This window comes from Benincasa hispida, chromosome 7 (genome assembly GCF_027475165.1).
Source record: "Benincasa hispida cultivar pf3 chromosome 7, pf3_genome.v1.1, whole genome shotgun sequence".
Taxonomy (NCBI): Eukaryota; Viridiplantae; Streptophyta; class Magnoliopsida; order Cucurbitales; family Cucurbitaceae; genus Benincasa; species Benincasa hispida.
In genome coordinates, this window is record NC_143484.1 from 31,279,447 (window position 1) to 31,295,628 (window position 16,182).

Sequence of the window (16,182 nt, forward strand, 5' to 3'; positions counted from 1 at the left end):
CGTTGTTGATATTGGAGACTTACAACTCACCTAAACGACCATAGGTGACATGACCTCAATCCTGAGTGTTTTGGGAACTTCTACCTTTAAGGGCGGTCCTTTGATTAGTATGGGTGAGAGTGGCCAAATTGCCAACTCAACGTGCCTACCTTTTTGGGGATTTGTCTGATTTGGGAGCTGGGAACTCCGTTACACAAGATGAAATTCACTTCTTCCCTAAAGCAGGGGTAAGTAGATAGATTACTCCCTTAAGGGCTGATTCTGAGGCTTGAACATAGTGGCCATAGCTTCTCTTTGGAAGAGAGGACTCAGTCATAGTAGGACTATGACTTATGTTCATTAGAGGGACCAATGGTACTTAAGGAGTTAGATGTAACTACAGGGGCATAACGGTTATTGGCAGAGCTGAACTTACGAGCGATCTGTGAAGGGTTATCGCACTGTTGATTGGTTAAGATGGACTCATAATATATCTGTAGTAAGGAGAGTTCGACTGTTGGTCTTTAGTGGAGTGTATGGTAGTTAACGGATGGTGGATCCCGTGACTAAAGAGTTTAGTCACTTATTCACGTACCCTTGGTAACTCAATGGATTCAAGTTGAGAATCAGTTCTTAGTGTTGATTTGAAATGTTCAATTTGATAAAAGGTAATTCGATTATATATGATATGATCGGTGTGGTGTATGAGATACATCTAGTGGAAGGTTAATGTAAATGAGATTTACATTAAGTGCCATGAAATAGAAAAATAGCTATAGTTTGTATGTTTCATGAGATGAAATATTAAAACTATAGGTTATAAATATAGTATGATAAGTTGGTTATTATTTATATTTATAATAATATTAATTATTGGATAATTATCTTTTTTTCTCTAATAACCAATGGAGTGAGAGGTTATTGGTGGTTTCATGATAACTGTGAGATAAAAGGAAAAATGTTTTTCTAATTAAGTAATGTTGATTTGAAATTTCCACTCTCGAAAATTATTCACGGAAAGGTTGTCAGGTAAATATGATTTACTAAACGACAGCTTGGAGAGACTAGACGATCATAGAGTGTTTCTACATGATAGACACTCAGCTAGCTGATGAGCTAAACGATCGAATAGGTTTTGATAAGCGATTGGGCATCGTCCTATACGATAGGCTTTGATATCTCCCACTTGCTCAATCGTTTACACGATTGTTCTCCTCCGGTCTCATCCTCTAACCAAGGCCACACAGAGCCCACACTCTGGATTCTCACACCAAGAATATCAAGGTAACCTTTTTCGTGGTGTCATACTCAACTCGACATAGTCGAGGTTCTGTGGAGGCCATTGGTGGCGTTCGCTGTGTACGTGATTTGGGTGAACGTTGTGTTCGAGATCACTGTGATCGTGTAGTGTAGCGGTCGAAATGTTCGAGCATTCGAGTTACAGTCTTGCTGTTTGTTCGAGCGTTCGTGATCAAGGGTGTTGAAGATGAATCTTCAAAGGTATGTTAATTATATCCCCTGATCGTTTAGTAGAGCATGTTGTAATTTCGGTTTTGCGCATAGCCTTTTGTTTTCGTTTGTGTACTATAATTGTGGTTGTTCATATATAATTGAAATTTGAAACGATCCTTTCGCTACTCATGGAAATCCTCATGTCCGATTTCCTTCAAAATAATATTACCATTAATATCAAATGCTACAAATTCTAGTTTTGTAATATTTTCACAGTACCATTATTACAAAATATTATATTTATATTAGAGATCTAATATATATCAAATATATGTAAAACAACATTTAATTTATTAATTATAACGAATAGAGAGAAAGACCAACATACCGTTAGGACATACCTTTAGCAAGGAAAATGATAGGAGCTCGTGCTGATAACGTATTGTAAATTTGAGGTGCACAACGAGAACATAGATATAAAGAAAATATAATATAATAATAATATATAATAAAATAAAGAGATATTAAAATAAATAAAATATAATATATAAATAAAATAAAATAACAAAATATGAAATAAGAAATTTCTCTAAAATCTCCCGCTTTTCCAATTTTAATGGATTTTGCCCAATGTATGTCTTTCAAAATCCACTAAATACTACATGGACATCACTTTGGGAAATGAGGGTATGACATAGACGCTAAACATGCCCATCTAATGGGCATCTATTATTGTAATATTTATAATAATATAATTATTTTAAATCAATTTATAGACCTAAGCACTTAGGGGGTGTTTGACAACCAAGAAAAGTTGGGTTGAGTTGGTATTTTTTAACCAACTCAATATTTGACAACCAACTTTAAATGTTGGTGGGGTTGAGTTGGTTATTTTACCAATTCACCCCAATTCTCTCTCCCTCCAATGTTTTTAATGGTTCCACCCCTTGGTCTCTGTTGGCGATTATCGCTACCACACTCTGATGACCACTTTCGGGTGGCCAACTCCGGCGACTAACTCCGAGCTCCGACAACCACCTCCGATGACACACCGGCAACCAATTCTGATAACCACCTTGATACAAAAAAACTCTGACTTTCACATTCGCACGACCAACTTCGACGAAGAACTCTGGGCTCCACCAACCACCTCTGATGACAACTCGGGCTACTAACTCCAACAACTACCTTTGCACAAGCAACTTTGGTGACATACTCTGTGTACTACCTTCATGTGCCCAACTTTGACAACCACTGATAAAAATAAGACGGTGGGTTTAATTACCCACATTTTATCACTCTCACTCTCACCGTTTTTCCCATGCATTTTCATCACTCTCCCAACTCCCTCAATTACTTTGTCGTTTCTCTCTTTCTCGTGCTCTCTTTACATTTACTCCCCTCATTTCATCTTCTCTCTTCTTTCGCCGTCGGGTTCGTTTTTCTTATTTTCTCTCTTCTTTCTTTGTCTTGCTCGTATGAGTTTTATTTTCCCTTTTCTTTCTCAACTCTTTTCTCTTTTTTTATTTTCTTTCTATGACTGTTCTTTTAGATCTAATTATTCTTCTTCTATTTCATTTTTTTTCTTATATCTAAAAAATATTACACACGACGTCCTATTATTGTTTCACTAAACAAAAGTTCAACGATATGTTTTTAAACAACTCATCTCTTTGTTTTCAAATATTACATAATTCTAATGAAATAGGGGAATTTAAAATTATGGCTCAAGTTTTTTTTTTTTTTTTTAATGGTTTGTACACTAATGCAACATAATAGTAGAAAAAATAGACATCAATATTTCTAATATCATTTCATTGGTTTTAGAAAAAGATAAATTCATATTCCACAAATTGGTAGAAAAAGACTATCTAATAGTTGGTTTTATGATTTAAATTGTAAGATTATGTCAATAGTTTCATTTGATGGCACTAACCCTTTATTTTTTTTTTAATTTTTATGATAATTAATGATTAATTTGGGTTTTAGAATGGAATAATAATTTCTATTTGAGTGTTTAAAAAATTGAATTCAAAATTTTGTATTCTGTATATGAATACTTTGTAGAGAATTTCTTATGTATTGTGAATGGAAAAGAATTGAAAGTTTTTTTTGTTTTTATCTTAGAAAAATTAGAAAAATATATGTATAGTTGAAAATTAAAATTAATAATAATAAAAAAAGAAAAAAAAAAGGCAAAATCAATTTTATTTACAAAAATAGTACCAGAAACCCCAACTCAACTTTGCATCCAAATGCAGATAATAATTAACAACTCAATACAGACAATCTCTACTTTTATCTAGTGTCAAACACGCCCTTAAAAAGATATTTAGAAGATTTTTTAAGCATAGATATTTAGTAAAAATATAACATTTAAAATTTATAGGTCAAAATATAAATTTTGTGAGGGATAGAAGTATAATAGTGTAGAAGTTAAAAAGGACTAAATTAAATTTAAAAGTAAAAATTTGGTGATAAAATTGTAACGTTTTAGAACATATTAAAAACCAAAATCAAAATTTAGGGAAACGAAAACAAATTTTCCAGAACGCGGGAGAGAAGACGACACTCCACTCTAGCGGCCATTGTTGCTCTCAACGAAGCTCCACAAGGAAATGTCGCCGGGCGTTCGCCAGCTGACGGTGCTTGGCAACTTCAAGCCCTTTGGTCTCATCGCCGAAGCCCTTGACGGAAAGCCCGCCCACAGCGTTCCTAATCACTACGATTACTTCCTTTTTGATCCAGAGATTGCTCGGGAGCGCGATGAAACTGACGGTACCATTGCTTCCTGCCTTTCCACCAGCAATCAAAGTGATCACGAGCTGTTTATTAGAGGAAACCGGTAAATTTTTTACTTCTATTCACAGTTTAGTTCCTGGCGAATTGCAGTGGAAATGTAGAATGCTGAATTTGTTGCTTTCGTGAATGATATTTGTTTGACTAGCTGTCTTATGTTGAAGTTCTGATGAAATACTGTTCGTTATTGTTTCTTCATTTTTGGTTCTTGTTCATGGCAGAATCATTTGGTCTACTGGTGCGAGAGTGTTTAAGAGGTTTACTTTACCGTCGCCAATTATCAAGGTAATTCTTTTTGTTTTGTTTTTTTGGTTCTCTGTTTCTCCCTACTCTTGAAATCTAATACAGATTTTCTACTGGGCATTGATTTTATTCCCTCTCAAATTTGCTATTCTTGGACGTTCCTGACATACTCTGTCTTCTCCATTCCTTTTCTCAAGATACAATTTTGAACGGGATTAGATTTTCATTTTTGGTGCCTTGAGTTTCTTCCCTCTCTCTTCTCCTTCATCTTCTCCTTCATTCTCCTGCTTGCTGTGGGATCAGTTCTTATGAGGTCATGTTTCTAAGACAAGGGCCTTTACTTTACCTTCATGGTTGTACTTTAAGGCAACAGGTTCAACATTTTGTGCTAATACTTAAATATATTTCTTGGAACTGACGACAGTGTCACACGTTTTCTTCTGATGTAATATAATAGTGAGGCAATGATCTAAGCCAAATTTCCTAGCTGCCTGATTTTATACCTCTTATAAATGCTTAATTTTCTTCACACCACTTCTCTAATTTTTTGCTCAAAATATTAGGTTTGCTGGTGTCGTTTGGGGGATTTGACTGAAGCTCTTCTTTGTGTCCTGCAAACTGCTTCTTTAACTATTTACAATACTTCAGGTGAAAAGACCAAGAGACATCCAAATACGATGAATGTTGCTTAAGTTTTTGATGTATCCTTGAGCATTTCTTTTTATATCTTATCTAAAAAAGAAAAACTATACACACACACGCATTTATTGATTATAAGTGTTTATAACTTTGCTGCATTTTTATGGCAACATAATATATGGTTTGAATGGAATTCAAGAACGATGACAAAATTATGGGTGCATCAATATTCAACTCGACATCCTTGTACTTAAAAGTGCTTCTTGTATTGTGTGTGACGGTTTTTTTAGGTTCAACAAGAGTCCTTGGCATTGAGCTAAAATTCTTCTGTCACCTTACATGCTAGTTGTATTTGTTCACGCCAAGATTGGATATTCTATGCAACTTTTATTGGATCTCATTCTTTCGTTTGGAAAGTTCCTGTTTTATCCTGTTATCCTTTTTTAATGTTAAAATGAAAGTCAATTTACAGCGGTTCTTTCTTTAATTATTCTTTTCCTTATTTTTTTAAAAAAATTATAGAGTCAAGTGATAAAATCTCACGGGAATTGTAATACTGATGTAGCAAACATAGAGTTAGATCCTAGAAAAAAACAGTTCTAACGTTGTATGTCTCGTGGAAGAAGAAAATTTCACCCTTTCTGCATGGTAGGTAGTCCAGTCCGGCAGTCCCTATATAATAAGGGCACCGTGTTCCTATATAATAAGTTATAAAGTGGGAACCTATCATTCTTTTTTATTTGATTGGTTTTCTTCACTCTCTAAAGTTACTAGGTGAAATCTCAATGACAATGAAAATGAGATGCTACCTTCTTTTTTTGACAGGTGAAGTTGTAACCATTCCTGTTTCTCGTACCATTACATCAATATGGTCATTTCCATTTGGTTTATTGATGGAACAAGCAGTTGAAACAAATTCACCTGTTCATGTTCCATTTTTATCCTCAAGCCCGTTAGTAGGCATACGTGATATAGCTCGTGCTCGAAGAGATACTGGACATAGTCCACAAAGCAATGCTTGTTTTACTAGTACATTTGAACATGTTTTCAAAGGTGACACAAGTTCTGTATCCACACATCTGATCCTGAAGGATCCTTTAGAATCACCACAGGTCTCTTACAATGGCTATCCTTTTCTACTTGAAATAAATTTATATTATTAGGGTTTTCTTCTCTCATTTGGTGATTTTCTTTAATTTTTATTCTATTTTTGCTATTTTATAATTTTTACATTATAATTGTTTATATTTTCAAGATTTGAAGTTACTTGTCGACTTATACTCCCAGGGATTCATGGGTTTACTATCTCCTCTTATTTATCATTATTTCTTAATAATTTATTGTATGTGATCATGTTTGCAAAAAATATTTATTCATTTACAAGAAGATTAACTTGTACCAGGCATGAGGAAATTCAATTTTTTTCGTAGAAAACTTAGGTCATTTAAAAAATTCTTTCACTAATGGGAAACCTACTTGGTCAAACATGCATGGTGAACCAACTCAATCTTGCTTGAATAGGATCTTAGTGTCAAATGAGTGGTCTTCTTGTTATGGGATTCAATTTAGCTTGGGTCCTTCCCATTATCAGTATGTCAACACGTGGCTATAAATCAAGAAATTGGTGCAAGTGGTAAGGGTAGGTGGCTAATAGAGCACTAAAGGTGTGCTTACTTGAAAATTTTGTGGAAACTGAGAATTTTGAAGGGTCGCATTAGGGGGTGAAACTCAGCCCTTGGAAAAGTAAATATTAACAGGAGAAAATTTTCAAAGATGACTGGTAGTTATGGAAATTAAAGTGCATGTGAGTTTTATTATAGAGGAAAAAGTACTAAGAAAGATACGAAGGAAAATCTCTCCTACACTCAAGAGGGCTGGATTATTGCCATTAAAACAACCATTTTGGTGTTTTGATATAGAAACCAAAGAATTTTTAAAGGAAGGTTTTCTAACGTGGAAGGCAACTTGGGAAGGATAGATACTGCTAAATTGTAAGCTCCTTCTCAGTGTGTGTTTCCTAGTAAATCTTGTAATTATACTGGGTTTCTTTGTGTAAGCTTTCAACGTGATTACTTTTGGTATACATACTCTTATTGTTGGTTACTTGTTGTGCGGTTTTTTGCCAACTCCTAAAAGAATATGACTTTCTAAATATCACTGAAGTTGTTTCCTGTTCCAGAAAACAGCTTCCTAATCAACTTTATTGATTATTGCAGCCAGCTTACATCGAGGAAAGAGGAAAATTGAACATCATGAAGGAATTTGATGAAAGAACAATTTGGACAAGTGATCAGATTCCTTTAATGGCATCTTACAATAGAGGTTTATTAGTTTCAAATGGTTTATTCCTTCCAAATTGTAGATATCTGTGCTTATGTATACCAGTATATTGTCATTTTATGTGTAGGAAAAATGCAGCACTCTGTATGGGTTGCTCATTACATGAATTCTAACCACGTAACGGAAAATACTAGCTCATCAGATGCAGTCCCTGATGGTGTATTACCAAAATATTTATCTTTTCAAAGAATATGGCAAGGGAAGGGTGCCCAGACTGCTGCTTGTAAGGTACTAATTAACTTAGTACATTCTCTACTTAGTTAACATATTTTACATAATGGCCTCCATATGTGTATATTTTTTTATTTCAATGCTCGATCTCTATGTGTGTATACTTTCATTTTTATAATTTTGTTATCCCTTCTTGCGTTGACTTTTTGTGCAAATTCTCAACTAGGTCTTTTTGGCGACTGACGATGACACTTCTCCTATTATATGTTTTCTTCATAAAGAACAAAAGAAATTGTTTTGTATAAGGCTTCAAAGCGCTGAAATAAATAATGAGATTCCCTTCGACATTAAACCTGACATCAGTTGGAGCATATCTGCCGTTGCAGCTGCATCTGTGCGTGTAACGCGTCCAAGGTAGAGTAATTACTCTTTTTTGTTTATTTTTCCTGTAACAATTTGCATTACCACTATGTGGAGATTAGATTCTTCATGTTTCTTCCCTTTTCAGAGTTATGGTGGGCCTTCTACCTTATTCAGACGTCATCGCTTTGGCCCCGGACAATTATCTTTTTCTCTATGTAAGTTCTACTAGTGCTTATGATACTGGATAGTTTGGAACATTTTCCCTCTCCTCTCTCCTTTCCATTATGTCCTTTGATTTAGTCGAAGCAATGTTTTCGGTTATTTATTTGTATTCTACTTGCGTTGCATCTACTGTGTTTTTTTTCTTAATGAAAATTTTTGGAAAAATTTCTTCATCCCTACTCGTGCTTTGTTGTATGTTAGGATCTCTCCATTGCTAAGATGGAAGCATATTTTTCTTTCCTTTGATACAAGGAAGGAAGGCCATCAACCACCATCTCCACGCATGTTCATTTTTTATTTTGAGACTAAGATAGCCTATTGGAAAATGGCAGGCAAGAGATGTTGGAAATTTCTTCTAGCTAAAACGAGCATCACAAAATTCTTGGGTGGGCTGAAAGTTGGAGGCAGGAATGTCATTGTTGTGACTAGTGAGCACATCTTAAATTATGTAGACATTGATAGTATCAATGTGGCGGATCTAGAACTTTAAGTCGGGGGCTTAAATTCGTACCCATGAACAGAATTTTAAACACACGATATATAGTAGACAGATTCAAAACTTCAAGCACAAATTTGTATAAAGATAATTTTGAATGCATAAATTTATAATGATATTAATTTAGTCTTTACAGGTAAAAATACCATTTTTGTTCATGTGCTTTGGATTTTGTTCCATTCTAGTCCTTGTACTTTCAAATGTCCAATTATGGTCTTTGTACTTTTAGTAAATCTTAAAACTGTACTAGTTGTCAGTTTATTGTTGATTTTTTTTGGAAAAAAGTTTAATTTCTATTAGCACAACCTTTATAAATTTTGGAAATATATTTACATTGTATTTTTATATATTAAAATTATTATTAATTTTTAATGCATTTTCTTGCATGAACATTATTATTATTATTATTTAACTAATTTCATAAAAATTAACTTTGAAGGACTAAATCTAAAATCTATTGAAACCACATAAACTAAAATGGAATGAAACCTAAAATATAGGGACCAAAATGGTATTTTAACTTTCTTTATATTAGTTTTTTAGTACTAAAAAGGACTATTTCTACTAAAAAGGATGCTGTAATTGCGGATTGTTGGAATAGTTTGAATCAGGCATGGGATTTGGGGTTAAGGAGGACTTTTTAACAGAGAGATGGGTAGCTCCATTGCTCTTGCCCAGTTGCTAACCGATTGGGTGCTAAGAGATACTAGGGACAGTTTGCGTTGGAATCTGGAAGCCTCGGGCAGCTTCTCTACCAAGTTCACCTTCCTCAAAATGACTATGGGTGTCTCGAAAACTAAATTGCCATTGGTCAACCTTATTTGGAAATTAAAAATTCCTAAAAAAGTGAAGATCTTCCTTTGGTCCCTTGCCTATAGAAGTCTAAATACTCACGATAAGCTTCAGAGGAAGTTCTCTCATTGGTCCGTCTCCCCTTCCATCTGCCTTCTTTGTCTTAAAGAGATGGAGTTTGTGGACCATTTGTTTTTACATTGTGATTTTGTGTCTAGAGGTTGGAATTGTCTTCTTGCCACGTTTGGGGTGCTTAGTTGCCTCCCTAAGCAGATTGATGATTGGTTTATAGATGGCCTGAATGGTGGAAACTTTTATGCTAAAGGTAGAATTCTTTGGCAATGTGTGACCTACGCGTTTTTATGGCATTTGTAGAATGAGTGGAATAGTAGGTTGTTTGATGATAAGTTTACTACTTTTGATTCTTTTTGGGCCCAGGTTCAGAACACGGCTTCTTGGTAGTGTACAAATTACACTAGATTCTTTTGTAATTATAGCCTCCTTATGATTTTAAACAATTGGAGGGTCTTCTTGTTTGATTTCTTTTCTTTTTGTTTTTTTCTTTGGGGGGGGGGCTTGCTGTTCCTCTCTTTCTTGGTTTAATGGTATTAATTTGTTCACTATAAAGTATGATTGGTTTTTCTACATATATATAAAAAAAGATAATGTTACTTGAAATAATAAGTAGATTTTCCTTTTGTTTATGTACCCTGTAGTTTTCGAACTCGCAACCTCGTGTATGTTGACATAACCACCCACCAACCCAGCAAGTACACCCTATAGTTTCTTCCTAAAAATAAGTAACAAACAAATTAACATCTAAATTTGTTTTAATTTTCATTTATATTTGATATCAAGAACAAAATCCAATTTAAATAAAAAAAAAGTATAGTTTATAGCATTATATATTTGCTATTATCAGTACTAAATATAATATTATTTGCTATTCTCTCGTACTTTTAGAGAGTTTAATTTTTAAAAAATGGGATAAACAATATGAAATTCAAAATTACTTAATTTAAATTAAAATGATATTTCTAAATAAATAAAAGTAAACCAATTATTTTCAAAAGTATAATAAATAAAGATTGTCCCCATTTAGATGATTTCTCTGTAGCTAAAGTCATTGATATCTAGTCTCTCCCCCATCAATGAGGGGGGAGTTATCGATGTGAAACAGAAAATAAAATGATCTGGAGGGCCGGGGATGTGTTAGACCTTTATGGCACAAAGAAGAAACTGCAAAAGGCACATCCTTAGACTTGAACTCGGGACGTCTGGGGGTTGCTGGTGTATAAACTTAGGTCAGCAAGTTGGCTCAATTGGTATCATAATAAGGGAAAGAATGATTTGGCCGATTAACTGGAACGAGAACTTATCTTGAAAAAAAAAAACAATTCCCTCTCAGTAGACATTTTTGTGCACTTTAATCGTTTAGAAATTGTCTTCCCTCCCGGTTCCTCCTTTGTGTTGAGTAATCAGTAGGTGATTCCCCCAGGTTTATGGGGAATGAGTCACGTGTTGCAATGACTTCTGGTTGAAATTTTGGTTCAGTTAATGCTAATTATTTCTTCTTAAACTAAAAGAAAGAGATTTAATAGTGAGATTTAATAGTATTAAGTTTTTTCAACATTTAAAACCCGCTTTTCAACATTTAAAACCTCTTGTCCCCTCGGGATATCCGATAAAATTGGAACGATACAAAGTGAGTTAGCATGCCCCCTGTGCAAGGATGACACGACACGCACAAATTTAAAAATTCAACATTTAAAACCTGTTTGCAATAATGTGAGTTTTACTTAAAAGCTAAATGGATAAATGATCAGCCTTGTATTGAAGTACTCGTTTTTCTTAAGAAGAATTTTCTGACCACATAAAAAAATACTTTTCAAGCAACATTTTTTCAAATTTACCTCATCTTTTGATAATCTTTTTCCCATCCCATCTTTCTATTTTCTTTTGTGGATTTTCATTTCTTTGTGGGTTAAGGTTTGCATTGAAGTGAAGCTCAACCAAATGTGTTTGCAATATGCAGTCAGGGAAGCAATGCTTGTGTCGTTACATGCTACCTCCTATGTGCAAAGGACCGTTAACACACATTTCAGAGCTTCCTGATACAGCATCTGTTTCCCACGAGTCCAAAATAATTGGATTGACTGATGCTGTCGAGGAGCGTCTCAACATAGTAACAAACAATGGTCAGGTAGGCTGCAATGTTTTTAACTTTTACTATTTTTATCATTTCCTTTTCCCATTTCTCTGGGGCCTTTGTGACTTTAGAAAATCAATATTTTTGTTTTCCAGATATTTAGGTGTTCATTACGCAGAAGTCCTCTGTCTTTGTTGGTCAGTGATTGCATTACAGCGTTGGCTGAGGGGCTTACTACTTCCCTTTACAACCACTTTTTTGGTCTTCTTTGGGAAGATGGAGAATCTTCCAGTTCAGCAGAGGGAAACTCTATTTTAACCACAGAATGGGACTCCTTTAGCAGTGTTATTATGCAAATATGCAAGAAGTATAATGGTCTTCAAAAAGATCTTTCTAATTTGAAGCCACGCACATCATGGGAGTTTCTTGTGAGCAGCAAATTTCACAAGAGCTTTGGGGAGCGTAATTTTATTGATAGTACATGGCATGAAACGTCAAGTGATACACACAAATTGGAGCCTTCTTACAAAACTCTAGACACTACTCAGATTTCAGAGAAATCATTTTACTCTCAGTTATTGGCAGATAGTCTTGATTGTTTGCATGCAGTGTATGAGAATTTGAAACTCGAGAAGCTTCGCAAACGGTAACTTTTTTTTTGGGTGAATGTTACTTCTTTTACTGACTCTCCTCTCTATGCATATTATCTGTCTAGTTGGGTTTTTCTTTAGTTTAATATTTGAATAACCTGCTATCCAGTTAATGAGAGGGAGTCACTCCCGCAAAGTTTTATTCATACATTACAGTGCATGACTCACAGCTTCTCGTTTCAGGACTATCAACATAAAGCACTAGTTTTGTGTGATTTCTTAGTTTGGAATGCTAATAGCTTCAAATCAAATCTTGTTATTAACTACAGTGAGTTGGACTAATGGTTATTTCTTATGAGAAATGAAGCTTTTATTGTGAACAATAAAAATAAATACAGTAGAATACAAGGATTCATGGCCACTTATCTAGAATTAAGATTCTTATGAGTTTTCTTGGGAACCAAGTGTTATAAGGTTATGTAGTTGTCCCATGAGACTGGTTGAGGTGTGTGCAAGCAGGCTTGACCTTGACTGCTCATGATATTTGATTAAAAGAGAAAAAGTTCAATGTTTGTTATTAATAATCTGAATAAACTGGCTATTTTATTCATGCCTAGGATGCTGGCTGTTATCTTTGATATGCGCATAAATCAATTTTTTTCCCTGCATCCATATAATTAGTCATTCTTGCACCAGCAAATGAAATTAGGGTTTTGTTCTTTTAAAGAATTCTAGTTGCATTTTTATTGGGACCTTTTATATGCACGAGTCATAATATTTTTTTTTAGTTCCATGCATTTGTTCTATTTCATTTTTACCTAATTATTTCTTTCGTAGGGATTTGGAACTTCTGTCAACATTGTTATGTGATATCTCATGGTTTCTCGGTCAGCAAAGCTATTTGGATCACTACATTCGTGATTTCCCTTGTCTTGCTAGACGAGTTGGAGTCTGCATAGCCACAAATTCTCAGAAAAAACCTCCTAGTTTATTCAGATGGCTGGAGAATTGTTTGCTACATGGTCATTGTTCTGCTAAATTAATTGACCTACCACCTTTAATTCTTAATGAGGAAAGTTCTGTGGTAAGCTGGGCAAGGAAAATAGTCGTGTTCTATAGTTTGCTAGCTGGTTCAAAGCAGACAGGGAAAAAACTTTCTACTGGTGTTTACTGTAATATTGCAATGGGATCACATAGCACAAATGAGGAGCTTGTGGTTTTAGCAATGGTTGGGGAGGCATTTGGGCAGCAGCAGCTGGACCTATTGCCTTCCGGTGTATCTCTTCCCTTGAGACATGTAAGTTCTTCAATAGGAGCAGCTTCTTTATAAGAGATTTTCTTACTGCTGTTTTATGGAAATTTATGCATTTAATTGCTTTGGTTCAATGATGCTGTTAATACATAATGCATTAACCGAAAATGGCGTGTAATGCTGTCAATGGGATTTTAATATTTGTCATGTATGCATGTATTTATTCTAGGTAACAAATGAAAGATGAATTTCTTTTGGCATTAGTGTTCCCACCCACCCACCCCCTCCCTCCCTCTCTCTTTAAACGTTTTATAAGGTATGTAGTGTAGTGTGAACTCTATATCCTAGTCTCTATTGAAAAAAATTGAGTTTTGTTCCCAATTGGTTTCTTTATTCTCTTCTATCACAATATTTTACTTATCTGAAGTTCTTGCTTTTAAATTTCATAGGCATTGGATAAGTGCCGGGAATCTCCCCCAAATGATTGGCCTGCAACTGCTTATGCACTTCTTGGTCGGGAAGATTTAGCCATGTCCAGTTTGGCATGTTCTTGCAAACATAAGGAATTTGAAACACAAACAAATATGAATTTAATTTCTATGTCCACTCCATACATGCTGCATCTACATCCTGTAACAATTCCTTCAGCAGTCTGTGATACAATGGGATTGGATGCGGGCAAGATTGAGGATGCAGATTCTATTGAAGGATCTACAACCGATGGTATGGAGCATATTTTTAACTCTAGCACGCAGTTGCAATATGGTCGGGACCTAAGATTAAACGAGGTATGTGTTTTAGTCTCCAATGTTGGATGCATTGTGTATGAGCTCTTATAAGAGCTCCCCAATTTGTTAGAAGCAAAGTAAAAGGATAATTAATTACAAAATGATTTTTATTTGAGAGCCCACACAGTTGTAAAGTAGTTAACATCTTCCCTAAGTTGATCAAAGGAGTCCTCTATGCCACAAAAATCGTGCCTATTTTTTTTTGAGCCAGATAGCCCAACGAATAGCAGCAATTGAAAGGAGCTACAAAGTTTGCTTCTAGTCTGACTGAGAAAAAGAGTGGGAGAAGTTCTGGAACAGGGCAGTCTTACTCTGTGCTGGACCCAAAGAATATTGAAATCTACAGCAGGAAGAACAATTGCTTAGGACTTGGTGGCCACTTAATGTTTATTGATGCGATAATGTTTGTGTTACTTTTCTTGAATTAACGTCATTCTTGTATTTGTGGTTACCAACAATTCCATTGACTAGTTGGATTGAATCTTTCTTGGCATTGGAATAATATTCCAATATCATGATCTCTTCTTGGATTTTCATGGCTGTTCTTACTTCTAGGTTAGAAGACTTCTGTGCTCTGCAAGGCCTGTTGCAATTCAGACATCTGTTAACCCTAGTGCTTCCGATCAGGACCTGCAACAGGTAATTCTTTGTTTGACCATTGATCTCTTCTTTTAATTGATAGAACTCTGCATCAGGTATAATGGAATATGATAATTAAAGTGCTAAAATAATCAGAGAGTTATTTATCTGTCAGAGTATAGTTTTCACTGTTGTGCATAGGTCTGTTTTTCATTATTCTGAAATTAAAATTAATTGTCATTTGTTGATCCTTAGTTATATTATTCAGCAGTTAATGATTGCTGAACGACTTGTAAATATCTCTTGCAATTTTTAGGTTCACCATGATCTTTTCGATTTTTATGCATGCATTGATGATATCACCATCATACTATTTTCAGCTTGATTTTTATTCTCCTTTGTTTCTAAAGGCTCAGCTTTGGCAACTTGCACAAAGAACGACTTCCCTTCCATTTGGCCGTGGTGCATTTACTCTTGCAACCATATATACTCTTTTAACAGAGGTTTTCCCCTTTTCCATTATGTATAAGCTTGCTTGGATGGATGTGTTTTTGTAATATATGCGAAGCTAAATTTGTATTATGTTGTTTAAGATGCATATTTCTCATAGATCTATCAAAATATTTCTGTAGGCCTTTGTAGTCCCAAAGCTTGTATTGGCAGGGAGGCTGCCTGCACAACAAAATGCAACGGTACGAATATGATTATCTTGCATCATGTTATTAGTTTATCCTCTGCTTGAATTATATGCCTGGGCAATTAAGAGTAACTACAAAAGTTACTTCTACATCAGTATGATAGGCATTACTCATAAATTGTAAATTTTCATCCGCTACATTCAGCGATTTTTCCTTATAAGAAACGAGAGAAATATATTGTGAGAAGGAATCCTCTTTACCTTGCATTTATTTCTACAGGTGTTAGTCATATTGACATATTTATATTATTTATTTTCCTTTTGATTGGAATATTTTACAAACATTTTTTGTCAACATATGCTTCCACCCCTGTCCTCGGCAGGTTAATCTGGATCCAAATGTCAGGAATGTAGCAGAGATCAGAACATGGCCTGAGTTTCATAATGCCGTTGCTGCTGGGCTAAGATTGGCCCCTCTCCAGGTTGAAATTAAATCATTTAAGAACTTAAGAGTAAAATTTCATTTATTTTCTACCTTCCATTGTGTTTCATATTTTACCTCATTGTGAATACATTACATGTAGCACTTGCTGAGGACTAAGAAATTTGTGCCTATTAGGCGATTTTCTTCTTTCCTCGCCTCCATTTATAATTTTATATATAACTGTCCCTTTGTGAGAATATTAAGAGA

General features: G+C 34.7%; 1 protein-coding gene and 1 non-coding gene across 4 annotated transcripts in view; both read left to right on the forward strand.

The window, feature by feature from the left end:
• The first annotated feature begins 3,940 nt into the window (after window positions 1–3,940).
• Window positions 3,941–16,182, forward strand: part of EMB2771 (E3 ubiquitin ligase) — a 46,751-nt gene continuing 34,509 nt past the window's right edge. For all 3 annotated transcript variants that reach the window (XR_005482800.2, XR_005482799.2, XM_039036221.2), the window contains exons 1-16: window positions 3,941–4,276; window positions 4,452–4,515; window positions 5,037–5,121; window positions 5,938–6,224; window positions 7,329–7,434; window positions 7,520–7,680; window positions 7,850–8,037; window positions 8,132–8,201; window positions 11,532–11,699; window positions 11,801–12,291; window positions 13,073–13,532; window positions 13,937–14,275; window positions 14,831–14,914; window positions 15,265–15,357; window positions 15,487–15,546; window positions 15,875–15,973. Coding sequence is in view for 1 of the 3 variants with exons in the window: in XM_039036221.2 (XP_038892149.1) it covers window positions 4,050–4,276; window positions 4,452–4,515; window positions 5,037–5,121; window positions 5,938–6,224; window positions 7,329–7,434; window positions 7,520–7,680; window positions 7,850–8,037; window positions 8,132–8,201; window positions 11,532–11,699; window positions 11,801–12,291; window positions 13,073–13,532; window positions 13,937–14,275; window positions 14,831–14,914; window positions 15,265–15,357; window positions 15,487–15,546; window positions 15,875–15,973 (2,982 nt within the window). In the remaining 2 variants the exon portion in view is untranslated. The remainder of the gene's footprint in view (window positions 4,277–4,451; window positions 4,516–5,036; window positions 5,122–5,937; window positions 6,225–7,328; window positions 7,435–7,519; window positions 7,681–7,849; window positions 8,038–8,131; window positions 8,202–11,531; window positions 11,700–11,800; window positions 12,292–13,072; window positions 13,533–13,936; window positions 14,276–14,830; window positions 14,915–15,264; window positions 15,358–15,486; window positions 15,547–15,874; window positions 15,974–16,182) is intronic.
• LOC120082292 (U6 spliceosomal RNA) lies at window positions 11,163–11,267 on the forward strand. The gene has a single exon (XR_005483123.1). It is a non-coding gene; the product is annotated as a U6 spliceosomal RNA (small nuclear RNA).